At 36.2% G+C, this 26,718-nt stretch overlaps 1 protein-coding gene across 35 annotated transcripts in view; it reads right to left on the bottom strand.

Moving 5' to 3' along the window:
- Window positions 1-18,067: 18,067 nt before the first annotated feature.
- Window positions 18,068-26,718, bottom strand: part of IKZF2 (IKAROS family zinc finger 2) — a 171,083-nt gene continuing 162,432 nt past the window's right edge. For 17 of the 35 annotated variants that reach the window (XM_051849149.3, XM_051849145.3, XM_070070236.2 and 14 more), the window contains one exon: window positions 18,185-26,360. In XM_051849149.3, coding sequence (XP_051705109.1) covers window positions 25,636-26,360 — 725 coding nt within the window. In that variant the 3' untranslated portion in view covers window positions 18,185-25,635. Of the gene's footprint in view, window positions 26,361-26,718 lie in introns of all 35 variants that reach the window. The other 18 variants (XM_070070249.2, XM_070070247.2, XM_089328997.1 and 15 more) reach the window with 2 other exon arrangements.

Genomic DNA, 26,718 nt, shown 5'->3' with positions numbered 1-26,718 from the left:
TGCTAATGTGCCTGGGAAAACAGTGGAATATGGCCCAAATCATGGTCCACTGCACCCATGTTGGAGACCCAGAAGAAGCTCCTGGCTTCAGATTGGCTCAATTCCAGCCAATGCAGACATTTGGGAAGTGAAGCAGTGGATGGAAGACCTCTCTTTCTGTCTCTACCTCTCTCTGTAACTCTTTCAAATAAAATAAAATAAATATTTAAAAAAAGAAAAATGAAGCTGGATTGGAAACAGAGGCAAGATTCAACTCAGGCATTCTGATGTGGGATGTAGAGGTCCAAACCAGTGGGTTAACATGCTGCACCACAACACTTGTCCAATCCAGGAATTTTTAAAGAACTCTTGCACAAGTTTTTTTTTTTTAATCTTACCATTGAGTATCTTGATTATTTTTATCTGTTAATTTAATACCCGGCTTGTTCTTTCTATGTCTAGGTACTGTTATGAATACTTAATAGAATTTACTCATTTAATTCTTACAAAATTCAATGAGCCTGCAACCTTATTAACAATGGGAATCCTGTCATTGTCTCTATTTTACAGATAAAGAAATTGAGGCACAGAAAAGTTAAGTACAAGTTCACAGAATGAGTAAGTGGCAGATCTGAGATTCCAACTCAGGCTGACTGGCTCTCTCAGGAGTATACTTTTAACTACTGAGAGATAATAGTTAAGAAAAACAATTGTGTATCAAATGTCCTCATTTGTTACTGCTTCCCTGGACAAAGACCTAGAGTGAAAATGCTGGCTTTTTAAATGCATTGGCGATTGCCCTCTAAAAACATTGTGCTTTTCTTTTCCACAAACTGTATATTCCCAGGCTTTAGAAGATACTGTTATAATTTAAAATGAAATCTCATGCTATTAAACTTTGCTTTCTCATTCACAATCCTCTTAGTCTGCAGGATTTTTAGTCCTCATCTTCCCTGACCATGGCATTGCGTTGCATCTGATGACACTCGACCAAGCCCTCCTCTTGCAGCTCTCTCCTATTGTGGTGTGGTATTACCCTCTGCTACTTCCTTCTAGCTTGTATTAACCTTCCACCCTGTTACCTTCCCTGTACTTCTTTCTTACCTCCTGTTTGATTTTGGAGATTCTTACTTCTTCACTTTATTTGCTTCTCATGTTACAGTCTTCCTAGGAAATCCAATTCATGCTCATGACTTTAACCCCAATTTAAATTCTCATGCTCCATATATCTTTTATCTCCTCCAAGCAATTTCCCCCAAATTCTACACTTACATATGTAACTGTCTATTAGATATCATGACCAGAGAGACACTCCAAGCTTTGCAAAACAGAATATTTTCAAAATTGAACTTGCCATCACCCCACTCCCACCCCGAATTTGACGGCACCAAACACCTAATGCAAGAGTCCTCCTAGATATGGGGGATGACCAACAGCTGCAGTTCTGAATCAGACAGATATGGGCTTGAATCTTAGCTATGTGACTTAAACTCTGGATGGTCTTGGGAAGGATGTTTAATTCTCCAAACTCTAGTTTTGCTATCTGTAATGGAACTACTTTGCAAGACTGTTGCGAAGAAGTAGGATACTGTTTGGTCCTTTTTGGAGTACCTGACATACCCAAAGCATTCAGTATGAGTACTGCCCTTATAGGGTTGATGTTTCATCTCAATCCAGTTTTTCAATCCAGTTGTTTCTAACTCTGTGACTTCATTCCCACAGTCCCTTTTCTATCCTGCTGATAGTGTCTAAGGGCCATCTCATATGTGCTTCCATGGTTGCAATTTTCTCCAACTCAATCAATGGCCCTTGACCTTTTTTCCTGGTACCAATACCCAGGAAGGATGACGTTCACATGGGGACTTACTCCTTCAGTATACTCCATGTTAAGTATAATTTCATAAACCACTACCACTGTGAAATATATTGGAATGAATGTAACATTAGTAAAAAGATAAGTGAGTCTGCTGCAATCTTTTAAGTACATTTGGATATGGTGTTTTAGTGACTGCTTAAGCATTTCCATGTGCCACTGTACAATGATTGAAAAGCTTCACGTTAATTAGCTTTCTTTGCTACTTCTCTTACTCCACTTTAATTCCAACCTCCATACTATTGACAGAGACATCACTATGTGCCCAGAATTTTCTGTGGAACAAAATTCAAGCTCCTTTATCTGGCATTCAAGGCTTTCCAGAAATGCCTTTTCAGCTTTTTCAGGCTTTTCTCTTGTTATATTCCACCTTGCATATGACCCTCAGAAGGGGAAATAATGGTATTTTCCACCTCTATTCCTCATCTCTCCTCATCCCTCATCCTACTACAGTCTACCCAAGTCTCCAGTTACTGTCCTGAAAGTGCTCCCAATTCTGGGCACCCATGACCTAGCTACTGCTAAACCATGGGGACTGCTCATTAAGAAGAAATGAACATTTTGAATGTTCCCTTTCTTCCGAATTCTTTGGCTGCTTTTTTAATCTCATCTCTTGGCTCCCACAGTCCCTTCTACCCATTCTTCAATACTCTGGCCCTAGGACTCTTTCCTAAGCCGTTTTCTTTGTCCTCTTTACAGTCTAACAACTCTTTGGGAGATGTATTCTCTTTATGGTTTCCCTTACTATCCAATTGCAGATGCCAAACAATTCTCTATTACTAAGCCTTATTTCTTTCCTGATTCTTACATATACATTTTCTCATGGGATTTTCCCACTTAATGGTCTTGTGACATAAGTACAGTATTTCCAGAAAGCAATTCATCACCCCCCCACTATGTTTCCCAACCTTTTCTTCATTACAGTTACATAATTCTATACATGGTACAAGTTGCCCAATTTCTTTACCCAGAATATAGGAGATATAATTGGTCTTTCTCACTATTTTTTGATCTCCACATTGTATCTAGTTACCAAATCATGATTATACTCCTAAAATCTATTATATCTCCAATTCCATTCCCATCAACTCAGTCCAGGCTGCAATCACTTACCTAAATTAATTAATCTCTCTTGAGTTTTGCTCCTTAACAATCCATCCTCCTCCACACTCAACTAGATTGCCTCAAATCTGATAATATAATCCCTGAATTTTAAAACCTTCCAAAGATAAATTCAAGGAATCCCCATGATTCACAAGGCTTTCCAAGATCCGGGTCTGTCCCTTTTCCTCACATACCTACCAGCCCAGGTGATTAAATATGTGCTCTCTCAACACCCCACAGCCAGGCTACCATGAACTGTTTTCAGTTCCTCGGGTCTCTCTTTCTGGTCTCTCTTTGCCCCGTACTGCATGCTGTGTTCTCCTACTCCCTTTCTTTGCCTTGCTTACTCCTACTTCAGAATTCCTATTCTCTAGGATTGATTATGTTTGCACTGCAGATTTTAAGGTCCCAGTACTTTCTAGGTCATAACATGTATCATGTTTCTTTATTAGAAGCCCTCTTTCCCCATATGACTGCTAATAACTAAAGTAGATCAAATCCAAGAATCCATGAAATATATATATTTTAACTTAATTCATTCAAATGCAAAATCATTCATCATTTTTTTAAAAAAATGTAAGCTATGGCCTTTAATTTGGATATGGGTCCCTTGGCTAAAGAGCCATAGAGTCTATCTTTATCATAATGGCCCTTCAGTAATTTCTCATTTCATTTTCTTTGAAGTGGAATGAAAATTTAACAACATTTGTAATCCAATGTGAATGTAGAATTTTATGGATTAAGGATTTTTTTTAGTCTTTCCCTACTGAATTTTCTCTACCTAATTTGATAGAAAAGTCTTTAGCAATTCTCCTTTATTGTGTTTCCAAAACATTCAACTTAATTTAAAAAAAAAATTTTCCATTTTGCACTGTATTTTTATTTCAATGAGTTATATCAGCACTATCGAATTATATTACATGATTAATAAGTCAACTGACATAAATAGTTTGGGAATAAATAAAACTAATTCCCAAATTAATTGATAAGTGAAAAAAATAGCTCTGCCACATGGGTATTCTTGTCATATTTAAATTTAGTAATTGAGACTAGAAAGATTAAATCATTTACATAACATTTAAAAAGCAAATAACTCTTGGAGTCTCCTTGGTTTGCGTACTTCAAAGCCCATGCCCTCTTTCAACTCTATTTTGTCTACTTCAATCAGCTTGTAACATAAGACCTTGCCTAGAAATGGATGGAAAATACTTCCTGGCCCCAATCAATTCTTTCCACTTTCCAAGTGTTTGTGAATATTAATGTTCTCTTTGCTTGATTTTTAAAAAATAGACTCATAAATAAATAGCAAGCAAGAGGGGCAGGCAAAGAATGCTTAGGGAAAAGAACAGAAACCTGAACAATAAGGATGATTATGTGGTCTAAACCAGAGGCATATGGAGGTTGAGGTGGGAAAGAGATTGTAAAGCAAACCAAACCCAAGGCTATAGATTTACCTATGGCATTACTTAAACTGTAGAATGGAAACATTTGTATAAATTATCCATGCTATTTCTTCCCCTCCATGGAGGATGCTGCATTTCCATATGTGGTTTGGGAAGACTTGCTGGAGAAGATTGATCCCAAGTGGTATCTTGAATGGTAAGAAAAATGTAACAGTATGTGGAAAAAGAGATCTAATTTGCAGGCTAAAAAGCCAGTGAAACTGACAGAACCTGAGGGAAAAAAAGATAGGCTAATCTCTACAATGAATAGAAAAAAGAAAAGCCATTTTAATGTTTAGTGAGCAGTAGAGAATCTCCATAGAATCATGAGAGTAAGGGCAGAACATCTTATTAATGATTTTGTTGGACTTCCAACTCCAAATCACAAAGGTGCATTTATCTTTAATTTCCTTCAAATCAGATTTGCCTATTATTTATTTTAGTTTTTCAGATACTGTATCTTTTTAAAAAATATTTGCTTAACTTTGGATTTTTTTCTAAGAGATTATTTCTTTGAGTGGCAGACTTAGAGAGATAGAAATCTTTCATCTGCTGGTTCACTCCCCCAGATGGCCACAACACACAGTCCTGGGCCAAGCCAAAGCCAGAAGATTCGTCCAGGTCTCCCACATGGGTGGCAGGGACCCAAGCACTTGGGTCATCTTCCTCTGCGTTTCCCAGGCCATTAGCAGGGAGCTAGATTGAAAGTGAAACAGTTGGAAGGTGAACTGGCTCCCATATAGGATGCCAGTGTTGCAGGCAGTGGCTTATCTTGCAGTGCCATAATGCTGGCCCCAAGAGTTGGATTTTTAAAAAAGACATTTATTTAAAGGGGGAAGGATGGAAAGAGAGAGAGAGAGAGAGAGATCGATCAAACATCTGGTTCACTCCCTAAATGTCCACAATTAGCCAATACCAACCAGGCTGAAACCAGGGGCCTAGAAATCAGTTGAGTTTCCTGACAGGGCCAGCATGACTCCAAGAACTTGAGCCATCATCTGCTTCCCAGGATGCACACTCTCAGGAAGCTGGATTGCAATTGGAGCAGCTGGGAATCAAATGAGGTGCTCCGACATCAGATGCAGAGTGTCCCAAGCAGCGACTTCATGGATGCACGTGCTTGCCCCAGACAAGGTTATCTTATGCAAACTTTCTTAGTTCTCAGACTAGTAACTTTATATTTTAGAAAATTCACACAAAAATCACTTATCCAATTTTCTAAATCCTTACTGGTTTTCCCTCATTTTACTTAATGCAGAGGTTCAAGAACTTTTTGTGTTTTATCACAAATTAATTCTCTTCCACATTATCTCATTAAAACATGTCCAGGATATACCATCATCCTTCCTCTACTTTTTGTTTGATGGCAAAGTTAAAAAGCCCTGTGGCTACTTTCCTTAACATTATTATCTCTATAGCTATTTCTCAACTTTTTTTTTTACTATTTATTAATTTTCCTTATCCTACGAGCAGAAAGGGGGAGCAGTGATCTCTCTCTTCCAAAATATATAGTCATCTCAATAATATTACTGCAAATTTCTTTTCTCCTAAAGCCAAATTGGCTATCTCTACTGAAAATTATAAACACAATACTAAATAAAACAAAAAAATTATTTATCTCATTTTAATATCTTCATGTTTGAATTTTGGATCTATTATTTGTGAACCTCCATAGCTTTAGGTAAGCCATTAAATCCTTATACTTAAATTTCCCATTACTCCATCGGGAAAAGGGGGCTGACAGTAGCATCTTCACCATAACATTTTGAAGATGAAATAAAAAATGTGGAAATCACCATACTGAGTACCATATAACAAGGATACAAAAGGTAGCTGTGATCATTATTATAGCATAGTAGTATTTACAAAGTTGAGTGTAAGTATCATGACAGAACATAGATCTGCTACTGAAGCCCTGAAACACATACAGTCCAAGTTGAGATGTGCTGTAAACATAAAATCCATACTGGAATTCAAAGACTTAGTATGAAAACTGAAGAAGGGAAGGTATTTCATTAAGTTTTTACAGGCTTACATGTTAAAATGATACATATTTTTAAAATTTATTTTCACTTATTTGAAAGGCGTTGTGACAGAGTGGCATAGACATGGAGAGATCCTCACCATGCAGGTTCAGTCCCCCAAATAACTCAACAGCCAGGACTGGGCCAGGGCTCAACCAGGAGCCTGACACTCCATCTGGGTCTCCCACATAGGTGGCAGGGACCCAAGAACTTGGGCCATCATCTACTGCCTCCCTGGCATATTTAGCTGCAAGCTGGATTGGAAGTGGAGTAGCTGGGACTTGAACTGAAGCCATCTGACATGAGATGTGGGGATCTTAACTGCTGAGCCAAACACCAATCAATCCTGATAATGATTTAGATATATAGGATTAAACAAATATAAAGTTATATTTGTTTGTATTTAATATTTAAATACTATTAGAAAATGTTTTAATTACAAATACTGCTCATATTTGTGTTATGCATTACATTTCTACTCTCCAGCCCTGCTACACATAACAGTTCCATGGTCTTAGTTTTACTTCTAATACACTTTTTCTCTGTGAAATGTTGTCATCCAATACTAACCTAAATTCTTATGTAGGCATTTAAAATATTTTAAAATCTTTTATTATAGGACTTATAGAAGAGGATTATAAGATTTTTCAATGATCCATCAATATATTATAACTTGACATAAAACATTATACCATATTTGCAAGAGATCCTCCTTATGCATCCTGTCAAAGTAATGATAAAGATTTATTTGAACATCAGATACTTATACATCCAGTTTACTTATATGTGAGTGAGTATCTGAAGACCTTGATGGTAATAAATGGGAAAACTTAGTTAATTTTACTACAAGGCATGAAGGTTAGCAGAAGATCAGTAATAGATTGTGGTTAAAAAGTGGTCCCAGTGAAGCCTGTGTAAGTAAAGGAGACGGTCTAAAAGCTGTGTGGGGACACGGTTCTATAACTGTACATCCTGTTTCTTCGTGTGACCTTGAGCGTGTTCTGACTATGATGAAACCCTGGTTTCCAGTCATGTGATTAACTAGTTGTGAAGATAAAAGACCATATATATAAATTCACCAAAAGTCTCATGTCAGGGGCTCAGCTTCCATCCTTGTAAATTGAGATAATCGCCCGTAAGCTATAGCTCAAAAAAGATGGTAAATGCATAGAACATTCAATTAATTAAGTGTAAACATATCCTTTTAACACGTATATATGCCAAATTGATAAAGAGAATAACTTCAAATACCAGCCTGTCCTGTATACCACAACGAAAAACAAGAAACAGCTCATTCATGACAGAAGAGACCCCAAGGAATAGATTCCTTCCACCCCCGTCAAAGTTCCGGAGCGCTCTCTGGAATTAGCAGTGCCTATACTGGCGGAAGTGTGGGTTCTGCTCAGGTTCTCTCAGGTTCTGCTCTTGGTCTCTTTATTAAACATTAAAATTCAAAGAACTGAATATTGAGATATATTTCTCCTAAAACATCTTACTGTAACATGATTTCAACTAACTTTCTGCCTTTCTGAAAACTCCTCAGTAAAATTCCCAAATCCTCCTTAAATATTATGCTTCCTATGAGAGTATTCCCGGCATTCAACCTTTTCTTTTATTACTATTATTATTATTATTTTTACCATGAGCCTGCAGCCAAACTGCATCTCTGTTTTTACTTTGGCAATAGCTTTTCTTGACAGTCATTTTTATACCAATCCTATTCCTTCTGTACTGTGCATCCATTGATTGAACTTTTTTTTGAACTTTAATTCCATGAGTTTCACTCTAAATTTTCTTTACACTTTTCCTAAAACATACCACTAAATCTTGTTTAAATATATTGAATGTGAGTGTACACACATGTATACGTATCACTTAAGCCCAGATCTCCATCTTGGTACAGAGCTTGTGTCTCCAGTTTTCTATTAGACACATCCACTTGAATGCCACATTGATATTTCACGTTCAGGTGTTCATTGTATCATTTTTCCACCTCTTAAGTGTGTTTCTCCCTTGTACTTTTGATGGTAGTAAATGACACCACCATGCATCTGCCTGTCCCAGTCATATTCTAGGATATCATTTTTAATTAACCTCTCTTCCTTACCACTTACATACATTCCAGTACATTCTACCTTTTAAAAATCTTTCCTTGAATACAACCAATCATATTTATTCTGTTTCTGTTTCTGTCATTGTCTCTCTCTGGCTTCCTTTTCTATCTCTCTATCTTCTTCAGGACTTTATAGATGTTTTCTCTCTGCTTAGAGTACATTTTCCATTTTCATCTCTCTCCTTTCCCTCTTTGCCAAATTTATTGCCATGTATCTTTTTGGACTTTACCTATCAAATCTACCTGGATATATTTTCTTCAAGGCTACATTAGGTTTGTTTCCATGTGTTTTCATAGCATATTACTTTTATATATGTAACAATATCATATTTTATCGCACCTAACTCTTTCCTTCCACATTGTAAGATTTAATTTCTTTGAGTACAAGAATTGTGTCCTACTCAACATCATGTTGAAAGCACCCACATTAGCACATTGGAAGTACTAAGTGAGTGAACTCCCTATGGAATTGGATTGCAAGCAGCTAAATTTTAGATGATATTTTTCAGTGCACAAAGGAAGAGATAGTATAGGAAAAAAAAGGAGCAGATGGGCCGGCGCCGCAGCTCACTAGGCTAATCCTCCGCCTAGCGGCGCCGGCACACCGGGTTCTAGTCCCGGTCGGGGCGCCGGATTCTGTCCCGGTTGCCCCTCTCCCAGGCCAGCTCTCTGCTGAGGCCCGGGAGTGCAGTGGAGGATGGCCCAGGTGCTTGGGCCCTGCACCCCATGGGAGACCAGGAGAAGCACCTGGCTCCTGGCTCCTGGCTCCTGCCATCGGATCAGCGCGGTGCGCCGGCCGCAGCGCGCTGGCCGCGGCGGCCATTGGAGGGTGAACCAACGGCAAAGGAAGACCTTTCTCTCTCTCTCTCTCTCTCACTGTCCACTCTGCCTGTCAAAAAAAAAAAAAAAAAAAAAAAAAAAAAAAAAAAAAGGAGCAGAGCTCCAATAGACTTAAATTTAATGTTGGCAACTATTTCAGCTACATGTTTACCCTGTTAAAATCTCTGCCTAGAGGGTGAACTCTGTAGACATTTGCTTAAATTTCTCCAAGGACACAAAGTGACATTGCCAAAAATAGCTCAATGAATAAAGTTCAGAGGACCAGAATCCTAGAATGAAAACATATGCTGTTCCCTATTTGTTGTCTTTTTATTTCCCTCTTCCTCGAGGACAATATACCAAGTAGCTATTTCAGGGTTCTCCAAAGAAAAAATAAGAAATACACTTCACATCTTGAAATGGTAGCATTTCATTCCTTTCACCTTGGATTTACATTAAAATTAGTTTAAATTTAGGTTTAAATTTGGGTTTTAGAAGGTGTATATTCTCTCATAACTTCTAGATACTTTGTTTAGTACTACTCAATAAAATGATCAATGATATCTTTCCATACTTAGATCCATTATGCATTTATCAAAATACCTCAGTGGTTCGTGAATTAGGTGTTGCTACATATAAATCAGGCCTGCTTTGTACATAGTAATAAATGAGGTGGGTAAGTCATTCACTCTTACTGTCACTCACAGTCAGTGACATAGCTCTCCTTGTTTCTCCTTGTAATAAAACATTAGTTTTATTGTGGAGTTCTACCACTGCAGTCTGGACAAATGGAATGAATTCATACCTGACAGACCAAAACAAATGTAGAAGGGCAAAGCAGGTACTTGGACAAGTCTCCTAGATGACTGCAATTGCATTTTACATTCTAAAAGAGTGAAATAAGTCTTAATTAAAGATAAGGAGAAAAAGGTTTTACTTCTGAGAAATACAAGTGCTTTTTATAAGCCAGCCTCCAAAGAACTAAAGAACAGAAAGAAGATAAATATAAACCAGAGAGTCTACAGATTTAAAATGCAACAAATGAAAACATTATAATAGTGTTCATTAACCCTGTGGTTTATTGTTATGTGTGACCTCTGCTCTCCAATAGCAGGCTGACAGATTGCTACTACTAACACATGAGACTTGGATGTGCTGAGTTACTTTTGGACACTAGTATTACCAAAAGCTACTTATATAATTCCATGTGGTGACTAACGATTGTACTTGGGTTATACACACATTGCAAATGTGGCTGGCAAGGTCTACTCATATTTTAATATAAGTCATATAATCATGGAACAGAATACTTAAACCCCTCACTATCTTGTTAGTATCTGGGAGTTCTTAATCGCTTTTAAAAATACTGAGAAAATCTTGCCATGTTTTATGTGAGTCAGATATAGGAGCATAATATAACTAATTTAAGTATAGAGTATTCTAACATACTTATGGCAGATTGCTCATTTTAAAAACCCACATAATTAAGATAATCCATGTTGATGGAATGATCTCTTAGTAAATTTTTACCTAGCCCCCAAGTCATCACACCATATCAAACTATTGTGAAGTGGCATCACAATAAATTAAAATTCAAAAATTGTTAGCAAAAATGAGCATTTGATTAAACTCAAGAGAAATCATCATATTAAATATGATAGCGGGTCTCTCAACTATATTGCAATAAACTTGGTAACCTAGAAGAAATGGAAAAATTTGTGGACACATAAATCTTACCGACTGAATAATGAGAAAATAGAATACCTAAACAGATCAATATCAAGTCAAGATTAAATCAATAATAAAAAACTTTCTGATCCAAGAAAAGGCCAGAACCAGATGGCTTTCCTTTGCTGAATTCTTCACAACTTTTAAAGAATTAACACCAATCCTTTTTTCCTCCAAAGATTCATTCATTTATTTATTTGGAAGGCAGAATTACAGACATGGAGCGAGAGACAGACCTTCCACATGCTGGTTCACCCCCCTAAATGGCCACACTGTCTAAGGATGGGCCAAGCTGAAATCAGCAGCTTTTTCTATGTCTCCCATGTGAGTGGCAGAGACCAAAGCACCTGTGCCATCTGCTGCATTCCCAGGCTTGTTAGTAGGAAGCTGGATAGGAAGTGGAGCAATATGGACTCCAATCAGCACCCACAGGATACAAACAGTGGCTTAACCTGCTGTGCCACAACAGCAGCAATCTTAAATTATTTCAAAGAAGTAGAAGATTAAACAACTGGGAATTCTTCCAAATTCATTCTATGAGACCAATATTACCCTGATACCAAACCAGGCAAGGACACAACATCAAAAGAAAGCTACAGGACAATATCCTTGATGAACACAGATGCAACAATCATCAACAAAATACTAGCAAACTGAATCCAACAGCACATTAAAAGATCATTCTCCATGACCAAGTGGGATTCATCCCAGGGATGCAGGATGCAAATCAACAAATGTGATATGGAGCATCAACACAATGAAGGACAAAAACCATATGATTATCTCAATAGACACAGAAAAGGCATTAGATCATTATCCCTTTTGATTAAAACATTTATATACAGAAAGCTCTGAAGATTCCGCCAAAAAGCGATTAGAACTAATAATAAAGAATATTAATTACAGGATATGAAGTTACCATACAAAAATTAGTAGTGTTGTTATACACCAATAGTGAATTATCTGAAAAAGAAATCAAGAAACCAATCTCATATCCAACATATAAAAGGAAAATACTTGGGAATAAAACTAACCAAAAATGTGAAAGAACTCTACAATGAAAACTATAAATCACTGATAAAAGAAATTGAAGAGAACACAAAGAAATGGGAAGGCATCTCACATTCAGGGATTGGAAGAATCAATATCATTAAAATGTGCATTCTATCCTACACAGTGTACAGATTCAGTGTAATCTCTATCAAAATCACAGTGACATTTTTCATACAACTCGAGAAAAAAAAGACTATAAAAATTTGCAAGGAACCACAAAAGACTCCAAATAGCCAAAGTGATCTTAAGCAAAAAGAACAAAGCAGGAGGCATTACACTACCTGGCTTTAAAATATATCACAAAACTATAGTAATAGCATGGTATTGGCATAAAAACAGATCCATAGACCAATGAAATAGAATAGACCGTGGAAGTAAAACTCTTGCATCTACAGCCAAATGATTTTTGACAAAGGTGCTAAGAAGATGGTTGGGAAAAGAATAGCCTTGTTAGTAATTGGTGCTGGAAAATTTGTGCATGTGCATTTAGGAGACTGAATCTACACTCCTATTTCTCACCATTTACAAAAATCAGCTCAAAGTTAACCTAAACGTGAGACCTGAAACTTCAGAAATATTAGGGGGAAACACATCAGGACATTGAGATGTGCAAGAATTTTCCAGATCAGACCCCAAAAGCACAGGAAATAAAAGCAATAATAGACAAATGGGATTTCATCAAACTAAAGAGCTTTTGCATAGCAAAGGAAACAAAGTGAAGAGACAACCTGAAGAATGAGAGAACATACTTGCAAGATATACATCTGACAAGGTGTTAATATCCAGAATATATAAAGAACTGAAGCAACTCAGTAACAAATAGAAAAACACTCCACAAATAATGCAATTAAAACATGGGCACTAGATCCAAACAGATGTTTTTAGATGAAGACATAAAAATGGCCAACAGGTATATGAAAAAAAAGCTCAGTATCACTAATCATCAGAGAAATCTAAATCAAAACAATAATGAGATGTTACCTCACTGCAGTAAGATCGGTTATTGTCAAAAATACCAAAGATAACAAGCATTGGCAAGAAGGTGGAGAAAAAGAAATCCTTGCACGCTGTTGGTGAGGATGTAAATTAGAATAGCTGTTAGGGAAGAGAGCAGAGAGGTTCCCCAATCCAGCAGTCCCACTCCTGGTTATATATCCAAGAGAAATGAAAGCCATATGTGATCCTATGTTTATTGCAGCACTCTTCAGAATAACCAGGCTAGGATTTTTTGGATGTTTTCATTGAAAAGATATGTTTGATATACATATTTATGTGATTGGACATTATATAATGCATGCATGCAATGAAGAACTACACAGTACCCAATACATATATACAATTTTATGTGAAATTTAAAAAAAAAAACACAAAATGTTTATAATTAAGGTAGAGAGGATGTTCTTCGGCATATTATATGCAGATGATTTGGGGTGCATTTTAGAATTTTAACTTAAGAAAACATAGCATAGGACAGATTTATAGTATGATATCATTTTGAAAGAATTAGGCAATGACCCACTTCATATCTCATCCAAAAAATTCAGCATGAATAAGATGTTATTTTCTCTTATGTCTGCTGCAGAGCTTTTTCATGTTTGTTATGTGATCAAGTGATCATAATCCTACCTATTATAATACTTTTCAAAACATTACAGAAGGGGCAGGCATGTGACCCAGCAGTTAGGATATCTGTGTGCCTTAGAGAACTTGGGTTCAATACCCAGCTCTGGCTTCTGACTCCAGAATACCAAGTGAAGACCCTGGGAGACAGCGGTGGTGGGCTCAGGTAATTGGATTCTTCCACCCACTTGGGAGACGTGGATTAAGTTCCTGATTCTTATCATTAACCTGGCCCCGTCCAGTCCTGGCTATTGTGGGCATTTGCAGAGTGAACCAGCAGATGGGAGTGCTCTGTGTGTGTGTGTCCCTCTCTGGAATAAATAAGTAGATAAATTCTGAAAAATTACACGAGAAAGCAGAAGATTCTGGGCTTAAACTTGAAGCTTGGAAATGTATAGTGTGACAGTATAGCTGAAGTACTATTTGTTAGAGTGACTAAAAAGTAACTTGGCGGGGCTGGTGCTGTGGCTTAGCGGGTAAAGCGGCCACCTGCAGTGCCGGCATCCTATATGGGCACTAGTTCGAGTCCCAGCTGCTCTCTGCTATGGCTTGGGAAAGCAGTAGATGATGGTCCAAGTCTTTGGGCCCCTGCACCGCCATGGGAGGCCTGGAAGAAACTCCTGGCTCCTGGCTTAGGATCAGCATAGCTACAGCCATTGCAGCCAATTGGGAAGTAAATCAGTGGACGGAAGGCCTCTCTCTCTCTCTCTCTCTCTGTCTCTCTCTCTCTCCTTTCTCTCTCTCTCTCTCTGCCTCTCTTCCTCTTTCTCTCTCTCTGTAACTCTGACTTTCAAATAAATAAATCTTAAAAAAAAAAAAAAAGTAACTTGGCTAGGAGTTTGGAAAAACATGAGTCAGTTGCTGTCCTAGTTTCCTCCCCTCCCCCACCTTGAATGTTATCAAAAGATAGTTATATATGTGTATGTTACAATCTGATGCAAATAAATAAAGAGAAGCAGGATGGGATGGAGGGACAAAGGATAGATTGAAGGCCAAAAAATTAGGTTACTTACTCACATTGTAGATGTTAGACAAGGAGAACTCGATGATGGGCGTAACTACAGCAACCCATTCCTGAAGACGGGCAAACTTGTCAGATCAAAGCCGAGAAATTCCAAATGGGAGCACATGCTTTGTTCCTAAGGGCAGAGAACATGAGGTGGATTTTATGGTGAATATATCGTTCACTTCACAATGGATAGTTAGGATTGGAGTGAAACTTGGAACTGCTTTATCCTGCAGAATGAAGAGTAAAATAATAGATAGGTTTTAACACCTAAGAAGCATAGGCACCATCCCCACTCTGCTCACTGAATTTGGAATATACAATAAAATACCAGCTCGATCATTGAAAACACTTGGGTGTCATGGCTAGAGCTTCTAGTACTGATGAATTCACATATTCATGATGAATCAGCTCGAAGATTTTAAACGGAGTCAGAAAACAAAGTAGAATTAGTAAACATTGCATCCTGCAATGCAAAGGAAAGTGAATAGGGGCATGTGTATAGAGTGATTTAAAAGATGAAAAATTCCATCCATTGCAAAAAAAAATGTAATAAGCCCCCAAACCATATAACTATAGAAGGAGTCTCTGGAGACCAATTCAGGGTAATTTCTCCATTTCCAAAATTTCTGTGGCAAAATTTTCATTTTGGGTTATTTTTTATTTACTACTTAACACTACATTTCACAGCCCTCCCAAATGTGCCAATGAGATCACCTAAGATCATTCTGTTTAAAATTTTAAGTAATCAAAACACTGTTTTTAAATTATGTCTGCTTAAATATTTTTATATACTACTTTGTAATATTTACCCTTTGTCTTTGTGAACCAAGTTTGCTGAGAAAAACTGGTTTAGAAAATAAAACTTACCTTGGAATACTCGGAATTAGAGTCCAGGTTTACCTTGTTCACTGATTTGGGATGCTTGTGAACCAAATCACACTCAAGTCGAGCCTTTTTTTCTTGCCAATGAATTGAAAATAAGACAAATTTGAGAGGAAATTAAAGCCAACAACAAATGTACTCATTTGTAAAGTACTTGTAAAAAGGGGGAATGGTTAAAACTCATATACATTCTGACTGCATTAAATTATGAGTAATTGACAGGTTGTATTTTAATCAGAATTGTGAGTGATGAAGAAAGATAGAAAAGGTGAAACAGTTTACTCAGAGAAGGTTGATGTGAAGAAGGAAAGATGAGGAGGAAAGAGACAGGATCCAGAAACAAACGTAGATTAATTATACAATGAGAAAAGCCAGGGAAAAGAAGGAAATAATAGGAAAGGAAGTGGAGGGAAGACAACTCCTAACTTCCAGACTGAACATTCCATTCCCAATGATATTTTATCACTCTGTCAAATGTTCCAGGTCTCAGCATCTCTGCTTTTGAATTGAGAATGATAGAGTTGGAGGTTCTGACTGTGGGTCGAGTCTTTGAAGCTTTTATGGCCGCAAGATCTGAATCAAATCTTTGGCCCAAATACATATTAATATAATATGGACTCTGTTCCCATTTCCTTAAGTTCTCCTGCTTTCCAATCATAGGATATCACTAAGCGCTACCAAAGGAGACCACTGATTTTGGTCCCAGCTCCATCTGTTTATGGTAAAAGGGCACCAGTGACTCTTCCCCAGTGGAGCTCAACACTCTTAACCTTCTTTTTATCTTCGTTTCTTCGTGGAGCACTTAGAAAATCTTACTTCTTAAGACATTCCGATTGGTCTGAAAATCAGGTTCATACAGCTCTACTAGTTTTTAGAACAAATAACTCATGACTAACATGGGTAGTATCTCTTTTTACTGTTTGGGGGGACTTGTCTATTGCTTGACAAATCTCATGTTAAGAACCAGTTGGTCTGAGCCAAGACATAGTCCAGGATTATAAAGCAGCAGTAAAGACAAGAAGAAAAAGACTAAAATATAAAGCATATTCTTAGTTTGTAGGATCTCTTTCCACTTTACTCATTTGTATAATCACCTTTATCTTTTTTTGTGAATTTCTCCCATGTGCACGTTAGACAAGTTTACATAGAAGTACCTTCCTCAGATATTGTGCTAAAGAGAGAAAAGTAGAAAAATTCAGTTCATCAGTTGTTAATCTTGTCGGAACCTCTAGTGAGAACAAAAATCATACTGGTAACTTTCAGTGGAGTTATTTACTAAAAGTGAGGTTTTTTGGGAAGTTTTATGGGTTGATCTCAGAACCCTCTATAGCAGGAGGTAGATGTGCTAAAAGAAATTCCTTCATTGAGTAGTTTAAACCACAAGAAATGTCCTTTGACTTGAGCACCTTTAAATCATAAAATATTTCAATTATTTATATTCTTCTTAGTTGCCAAAGAAATAGTCCATTTAAAAAAAAGGCTTATGTTGATCTCATAATCCAGAATTTGCTATTTCTTGTTTATCTTGAAGGGATCCTTCATCAACTTAATACCAGATAGGAAATTAGTCAGTTCTTCTTCTTTTTGCCTTGTTATTTCCCTCATTTGCATCCTCTCCCCCCAAATTAGCTTAGTATTTTGAATTATGAAACAGTCAAGGAGGTTACTTTTTCATTTACATTTGTAATATTTTTCATTTTGTAGCAATAGGAAGTGAAAATATTAGGGAATGTGATAAATAGCCATTAAGTTCTGTAAATACATGTTGATGAAGTCCAGCTCTAACAGCTGTCTCACATGTGATGGTGGACTTTGTTCTGACACAGGAGTTAAACAGAGAATAAGCTTTTTAAGTGAGTTTGCAATTATATGTGACCTTTCACATTTTTGGTTATAAAGATGTTTGCAAGAGAACAAACTTCTCATGGCAAAAGGTAAGACTACTTTTAAAATCTGAGGAATAAGAAGTGTGTGGCTTGTGTTGTGGTAGCACATTGTGGTTGGACAATCTGTGACTTAATCCTTAATGATCTGTTGGTCTGACTGCTAAGAAATGCTTCCCAGTGTGATATCAGCCATTACTGGGACCACTTTTACAAGTGTGCACTGTGGAACAAGTCACAGTGTTCTCTCCTCAGGTCTCATAGGCTATGACTTTCCATACCTCTTACAATTGTCTGACGGGGACAATTATCTGAAGAGCAGAGCAGTCATCTTTAACAAGTCATGGAATACTTTTTTCTCTGTTCTGGTGGACTACGTAGCAATGAGGGAGACAGCTCAGATCGCGTGTTAAATCTGCAACCGGAACTATGATGCATCCCCACCGGGGATGGGAACTGAGATGAGCCTGCTACTGGTCCATGGGTTAGTGTTTTGTATTTGGAAAACGTGTTTGCGTACAGAATTTTCACCAGAAAGTTTTTATAGCAAATATTTTATGTCAGAAGTTTATTTTATTGGTAAAATATTAAATAATATACAGAATTAAAAACTGCACTTACACTTCTGAGAAGAAATAAATCTTGGACAAATTATATGCTTGTTCCTGAGATTCCCTAAATTTATTCCAGTAGCTGTGCACTCAGACAGTACAAACCTTTATAATATAATCCTTTTCACAAAGTATTACAAAGTTTCTGCAGCTTCTTTAGTTTATACACACATACAGACACACACTCACACATGCATATACAACACTCATACACATACACAGTACCCACATACATGCACAAAACATGTATGTGTGCATATTAAAAACAAAGAAAATACAAGTCCCATATTTTAGTCTGCAGTGATAAAACTGTTTAGTGGAGGTCTCCAAATCAGTATATAGCAGAGTGACTTGTCACACGGCTGCAAAGACTGTTTCAATATTTCCATAGTAAACCTCATTTTCTGAGGTATAGTATTTGAGCCTTAAAAAAACTACATTACACTGAGTGAACCTGACATACAAGGTCTGGAATTTTAATTTTACATATATATTTATATATATTTCTGTTTAAACAATAGTTTTTATTTCCCCAAATTATTAGTTTGAAAAAAAATGAGGTTTACTGGTTTGACCTATTTTTTTTTTTTTTGCTTCTAAAACTCAAAACATCCTAGAAACTGTCAAGCAATTAGTCTTTAAAATAGTCTAATTACCTTTGGTATTGTTAAAGAAAAATATTCTAAAATGGCCAAGACACATACTATACAAATGCAGTAACTGCCTTTAAAAGAAATGCCAAAGAAATGTTCTCTTTTAACAAAATGTGTATTTACATTACAGCAGTTTTACTACAGGAGTACAGGTATAGAAAAGGAAATCCAGCACACTACATATAAATATGTATGATACGAAAAATACTTTTTAACTTAAATTTGTATGAAAACAGGACAGTTCCAAATATTTTAAAAAAATTTTTCTTCAATAAGTGATGTGTTTAAAATTGAGCTAAGTGCTTTGCTTTTATTTAAGTTCACTTTCAAAAAGAGAATGAAATAAAAATATTAAATATTAGGTTAATTTAGAGCTCTGGTCGAAAGGCCTAAGAAAATTCAGTCTGTAAGAATTTCAACTTTAGGACACATTGCTCAGGCAAAAGTTTACTAATTTCAATGGAAATGTAGCCTAAATAGATGCCATGAGATTAGAACAGTGGTTTCCATATCTGATCTTTTGACTGGGGAGTGTTTTTCACTTTGCTTCTTGTATCCTTTAACACACATCCTATGATCTGAAAGAGTTTCCTTTTGTCATTAGCTAAAGAGTAGGTCAGAAAAGAAAAAAAAAATCACCATAGTTTTAAGACTTTAAGGGGGGTATTGCACTTGTACAGAAAGAAAATAGTATCTTTTAAACTTAATAGTAGAAACAATCACTCTGGGGTTGCAAATAACAAATGGTCTAAAAGGTCCAACTATTAAGAGCAAATAGGTGGCCTGGAGACCCCCTCCAAACCTGGAATAATTTACAGTAATGTTAAAGCATTTTTCTCCAGTGGGGAGAAAATTAAGACTCTTTGCTTTACAACTTTAACGTCTTTTAAAATACTTCCAAAAAAAGATCATCTAATCACTCATGCCAAACATTTTCAGAAGAAAGCCAAACCAGAATGCAAATCCCACAAAAAGGAAGGCAAAAATACCATAATAGGTTCATATAACCTCTGGATTCATAATTTAGTACCTAATGTTGGAAAGTGAAAGTCACGTGTGGGTTATATAGCTTATTATTTTTAATCCAACCACTTCTCTTTTTAATATAAAATTACACTTGAGTATAAAAATATGTCAGCAGATTACACAGCCAACAACAATCACAAACAAAAAATTAAGACATAAGAAATGAATGAATTGGAAATTAGAGTTGACCTAACCTTCAAACTAGTGGGAGGAGGTGAGATAAAGACATCCAGAGACATTTATGAGAGACTGACAGAAGAGAGAGAGGTAGGGGCAGAATTTACAAAATTTAGGAAGCGACAACAGAGAGATTTGTTTACATACAAGGGGAAGTGACCTTTGTTCAAAATCTGAGAGTGCCTGACAAATTTTTTCTAATCACTGTTTCAGAATTTGAACTACTTAAAAAAAGCCCAAGAATATACAACAAAAACCAAAACCCAGATTTTTTCCCTTGTTACAGTGTATTCATTTTGTAAAAAATCCATTTCTAGGAAATTAAAGTCCTGATAAGTGCATAGTAGGGGATTCAGTGACCTCCACCCGTTCAAGAAGCTTTTCTTACTGTATGTCACTTGAGGTAAGCTGAGGGCCCTGTTCACGGCACACTGGCTTATTTGTACCTATATGAAGTTATATGCTGAGCTTTATGTGGCTTAGCAGAGGGCCTCTGAATTTTATATTTTATTCACAATAAAAAGGATATCTTAAAAAACTAGTCATTCATGTACCACTCTTGAGTATGGGACAAGGGTTAATTCACAACCAATTTATACAGAAAATATACAAATGCAATGTTATGGGAGAAAAACCCCAACAACAGAATTATGAACTTATTTCTAAGAGTGCACGTGAAAAATATTCACAAACTTACAGTACAGCAAGATAAAACTAAAAAGCTAGAAATAGAATGTTACATAAAAACATTATGGAGATTCCAAAATTTTAGGTTTCTGCAATAATGTAAAAATATTCAAGGTATCATTTTTGGCCTAGCAATACACTATGATAGAAACACTAGCATATCACAGCTTCTTGGTCACAGGACATTTGCTTTGTAGAACAAGCAGCTCATTTTTAAAAAAGCTGTCATATCCTAACACATCCATCGCAAGTAATACACAATCATGGTACGAAACCATGTGAGATTTTGCTTTGGAGAATAGCAATGTGATATGACTGTTCATTTTGTTTTGTTCAAGGATTATTGTTTTTTTTTACATTGTTCCATGAAACATTAATAGATTACATGATAGAGGTTCCAGGACTAGAAAAACTCTAGTCTGGAGATGAAAATCCCAGACAATACTGTATTTTATTGACCAAAAATTCCACTAATAAATCCTTGTGTGATACAGAACTTATTTTTCCTTAAAACAAAATGAAAATATGTACCATAATTAAGTTCACAGCTAAAATTTCACTGTACCTTATATTTTACCTGCATTTTCTTGTAATGGTATTCAGAAATACTATCAAACTTAAAAAGGTATTAAAATCTGGTTTCAAGATTTCCTTTGAACAGCCAAGCTGAAAGTTTCTGTATTGGAAATCGCTTTAACAGTTTTGCCATAAGAACACAAAGATGAATTCTATAGTACTCAATTTTAAGTGATTTTTAAAAATACACAATAAAAGTGTTGTAGAGCTACAACAGCTAACCAACACTCTCAATGCATTTTAAAAAGGCACCAATATAAAAACTTTTTATACGTATTTAATACATTAAATCCAAGATTTTAAGAGACCAGTTACTGTATATTTTAATTATTTTGCAGAAACTGGAGAATTAAAAATATTCTAACATAACTTTCATATATACAAGCTTCAATTTCACCCCTGGCCCCACACTTTTTTTTTTTTCTTTTGGATTTGGGGAATTTTGTTTTAGAATAATCTTCATATACTTAGTACTTATAATATATAAAATATAAATGAAAATGAGCACGAATGTTACTTATCCCTTTCTGTAAAATGACTAATCCAAAGTTAAAAAAAAAATAAAAAAGAGGAACCAGTACATCTTCCAGTGTCAGTGCTGACCTAAAATTAATGGTACAGTTTTTTGTTTGCATTTTTGCTGCCTCTTCTGCTCTTTTTCCACCATAAGAAATCATTTCAGAGAAAAGATGAAATAAGTTTTGGAAAAAAAAATTAAAACTTGATTTTCATTGAAATACTTTGATGGAAATTTTATTAAGCATTTATAAAATACCATAAAGATCTGATGGTTTGTGAGGTATACAGCTGAGGCACAAAAACACAAACAAAAAATTATCAAGATCACTAAAATAGTCTTGTATTTCTCTATTTGCCAACAAGTAAAACTATTCTATATTTTCTTCCTAGTCCACAAGGAATTTATATTTCTTTAAATTTATATCAATCAGTTTTTAATCTTTGTTTCCATTGTTTCATTTTGTTCTAGAAGTAAATAACAATACCCAAGGTTTAGTAGTTGCCACTAGTCCTAAAGGCATACCAGTAACTTCCTTAATATTTCTTAATACAGCCTGGTAAAGTGAACCCACCTAAATGCTCAGGCATTAACTACAATTTTAACTCTTACAACATAGCTGATCACTCTAATTGCTTTAAGAGAATGTATGTGACACACAGACACATAAACTATGATTCACACATATAACTGCCTGTAGATATGTAGGAGAATAACTTCCTACTTTGTAGCCAAATCTAATACTAGTCTCTCATTCTTCAATTTTGTCCCCCCTAGAAAATTCCTAATGGAATGTTTCTTCAACTTGAAATCCTTGTCAGTCTGCCTACTAGTCACTTACACTGTTTTGAAAAGCCCAGTTAAAATTTTTTTTTTTTTTTTTTTTTTTTTTACAACGGATTAATTACTATTAGAGGCAACATGCCTCTCCAACACAAGCTGGAGATAAAATTCTGGGCAAAATTAGGGCAAAACAATGTGATGAAATTTAATTTTTTTTTTTCTTTTTGCCAGACTAGAAAATATACTGAGTAACCCATTTTCATGTTTCTCAAATACTTCCTGTAATGTGAAATCTCACCTAGATAAACTGGGCATACAACTGTTATGTAAAAGTTGATTTATTTGGTGTCTGACCCTCACATTTATTTTTAGGTTTACCATGTTGCATATTTCCTTTTGTGAAGCAAGAAAATACAGCCATCCAGAGTTTCTCAGAAAGCACTATGTCCACAAAAATTCTTTCTAACCTAGAAATTTGAATCGACCTTGTCCCAATTTTCCTTACCACACTTCTTTCTATTCCTCAAGTCATGAAGCTTAGAAAATACAAGTATACACTTGTAGCAAATATACTTTCATAACTATTAACTCTTTCCAGTAAAATAAATTTCTCAAAAAGATGAAATCAGAGAAAAGGAGAGTGCATTAGTACTGTCTTCACTTGGGAACTACACAACTTCTAGGGCCACCTAAATTCAGTTTCATCCCAGGGCAGGTAGGTACATGATTGTTCATATACTGAAAACAAAATTAAACAGGCAGAAAATTCAAAGATGCTGCCAGCAGAAATTCACACACAGCCAACATTATGAACATACTGACTAGCACTCATATGTTTCCCTAAACTGCTATAAAACATAAAATCATAAATGTTAGAACTGTTTACCTTATCCAAAAGGAAAAAAAAATAGCATTCTAATTATTACTGGGGAGACGTTCAGGGAGGTGGGGGAAAAGGAGTCTCAAAACCGTGTTTTACCTTTGAATCAATTGTGTGTTCACAATGCACCAAGGCATTCAGGGGGAAAAAAAAAGGAACAGTTGACATTCTATACACCTCTGTTTTGGTGCATTCTCTTAAATTTGAAAGAAGAGTCTGGAGATTTCTCCAACAGTAATTACCATCAGGACTAGTAAAAGAGAGCTGCATTGTAACCATTTTTACCTAGTTCAGGCTGTGTTAGTGCTTAAAAGTTGTGTAAATAAGCAAATGGTAAACTAGAAAAATGAGTTAAGAGCAGTTTTTGGGGCCTAACTTGCTTCTCTTTCCACTATTCCCTGTTCTTATGACACTGGAGTAAGAAACATCATTTTAGCATTCTATTTAGTGGTCTGTTAGAGCAGTTTTTAACTATTCCACAGAATTCCTGTATTCACAGATAGTTATCAAATAACTCATTGATGGCCAGGCCTGTCCTTCCAAACACAAGTACTGCCTTCCAAGTGTGTTCCCCAAAATTACTCGAATCAGTATTAATCAGTTCTGCCCTCCTCTAATGATGCTGGACTGCAAAGAAAACACAAAGCACCCATGGAAACGAAGTTAAAAGCTGTACATGAAATATGACAACATATATCATGTATGGATTGAGGAAAGGGAAATTTGGTATTAAGGTACTGAGTATTCATTTCTGACAAGGACTTATAGAGCTGAATATTTTTAAAACAGAAAAACTAGGACCTTTGCTTCGGGGTTCTGCCAAGTTCTAGAGTTGATGAAAGGTGAAAGAACTTTGTTGTGTGTCTGTCTGATCTGTTGTCCACTTTACAGGTTACAAAGAAGTTCCCTTGCTTTTGCAGCAGCAGTAGTAAATATTATTATTGAAGAAATACTAGCATAAATAGCCCTAGTTCAATGACCTTGGAAGGGTTCAAGTCACCACATTCAGGTCAAATTAGCAATTGCTCTGAGGAGATTTGGAAAGAAACAGCCTACAGCAAGATTTTTAAGATCTTCCACTCCAAGAGTAAAAGATGAACGAACTATGGAGAGAACACTGGGTGGTCACAGCTTGAAAAAAACAGTGAAAAGAGAAATACCAGAAAAGGGATTTCTAAGTGGGTTTCTCCCCCACCCCACCCCTACTGTTAACCTAATTACATTTTTCTGCTGACTGGTTAACACTGATTAAATGCTGATAAAGTGACAATTGTAAGCACACTTTAAGAAACAAACACATATACTATGCTGCCATCACATCACAATTTTTTAAACTCCCCAATTTATGAAAAGTAGAGTCCCTTCTGGAAATTATTGACTGTCTCTTATTCACTCTTAGACCATATGTTATTCTGAAAACTACATAAAAATACTATTCGTTAAAGGTGTTAAAAGTAAGGCTGCCAGGGTGTCTATAAAATGCCAGTCATCAAAACTATGGAAAACAGTGCTTAAGTTTAGAAAAATAAGATCAGAGGACCTCAGATATGTTGTAGGTGTAACTACCTGTAGTTTAAAAGTTTTGCTGTATGGTACAATGTAAAACATACTGAATTATAAATTCCATAGGGTAAGTAAACATAGAACCCACAAGAACTCAATGCATTCTAGGAGTTATCACTGAAAAATAACAACAACATGTCTGTGTTCCATGATTTCTAAAGAACAAAAAAATCGGTTTACATTTTGAAACAAATTCTTTGCAGAGTATAGTTACTTATACCATTTTAAACTGCCAAAGTTCTATCCAGAAAACTCCTTGCCTCCAATCATAATCCTTGGATATCAGTGGCAAATTAGAATCTCTTAGGTAAATCTATCTGCATCAAATGATTTTGTTTCAAAGCATGATATGCCTTACATCTGTGTGTGGCAGAAATGAACTGCTTTAAATTCCCACCAAATAAACAAGCCAAGATATCAAGAAACAATATTCCCATCCCTTCTCTCTTCTGTTTCTTCCTTACTTTAATTAGGCAGAGCAAATGACATTGTGTCCACAAAATAAAATTATTGACAGTAATAATCTTTCTTAAAAAAGGTATGTCAACATCGGAGGGGAGGTGGGATTGTAAGTGCAGTATTTCTTCATGTGCAGTTCTTTACTTCATAGGGGTCCCTTTGGAATGAAAAGGCCTAGTGGAATGTGTGCTCCCCTCGAACAATGTGTGATGAAAACTCATAACGGTCCTGGCTTCTGTAGCCACAGATGTTGCATTCCAGTGGGTCCCGGTAGCCATGGCAACCCATGTGAATGGTGTACATGACATGGTCTAGGAAAAGGACTCGGCAGTGCTCGCACTTGAAGGCCCTGATCTGTTCTCCTTCTCCATTGAAGACCTTGTAGATGTCCTTCAGAGAGCCCTTAGGAACCTTGGTGGTGTCCAAAGCCTTGACATCCTCCTTCATGTAAGCTGGGCTTTGTTTCCTCTTGGGATTTAAGGCAGGGTTTCCTTGGTAGGACTGGTGGTCATCATGGCTGCTTTCTGAGTCAGTAGAATCCAGGCAGCTATTGCTGGGAGAGGCCTCTCTTTCCTGGGGTCGACTCTTTGGTCTGATGAGAGAGATAGGGCCATCCATGTTGTTTTCATGACTATCAGAGGTTTCCCTGCTAATGGGTCTTTCTATCCTATTTGGATGATAGACCTGAGAATAAGCTGAGCTTATAACCGGGGCCACCTCAGCGATTGTGCTTGGCGGGTGCTGCATCAGAGGGTGAAGGGCCTCAGCTCCAAGGTAGGTGATTGCATTGTTGATGGCTTGGTCCATCATATGAGACTGCATCAGCTCAGCCTCCTTCTCATATGTTAAGTTCATATCAAAATGAATATCTGGGTAACTGAATCGCATGAGCTTTTCCCCTAAAATGGAGAGGGAGAGATAATAGAACAATATTTAGTGATGGGCTAAAAAATATGAAAAAGTATAAAGTTAATCACCTCAATTCTATAATAAAACACATTTTACTCTTCAGATCAAGTATTTGTACTCTTTATTTCTACTGAGACTCAAAGATACTCTTAACATGAAAGGATTAGTAAGAAAAAGTTCATAAAGTATTATTGTTACAATGCCATCACAAGAATGCATCCAGTGTGAAAGGTGTGAGTTTGTCTTATTTTCATTTTCTACTAAAATTCTCATTTGAATAGAGCTCAGGACCATAGGAAAAGGAATAAATACAGGTGGAAATAAATCAAACTGTTTTTTTTTCCATAT

The sequence above is a fragment of the Oryctolagus cuniculus genome, chromosome 3, assembly GCF_051225735.1.
Source record: "Oryctolagus cuniculus isolate XC-2025 breed Fujian yellow rabbit chromosome 3, ASM5122573v1, whole genome shotgun sequence".
Lineage (NCBI taxonomy): Eukaryota > Metazoa > Chordata > Mammalia > Lagomorpha > Leporidae > Oryctolagus > Oryctolagus cuniculus.
Note: the sequence above shows the minus strand (reverse complement) of the source record. Positions and strands in the feature narration are given on the sequence as shown.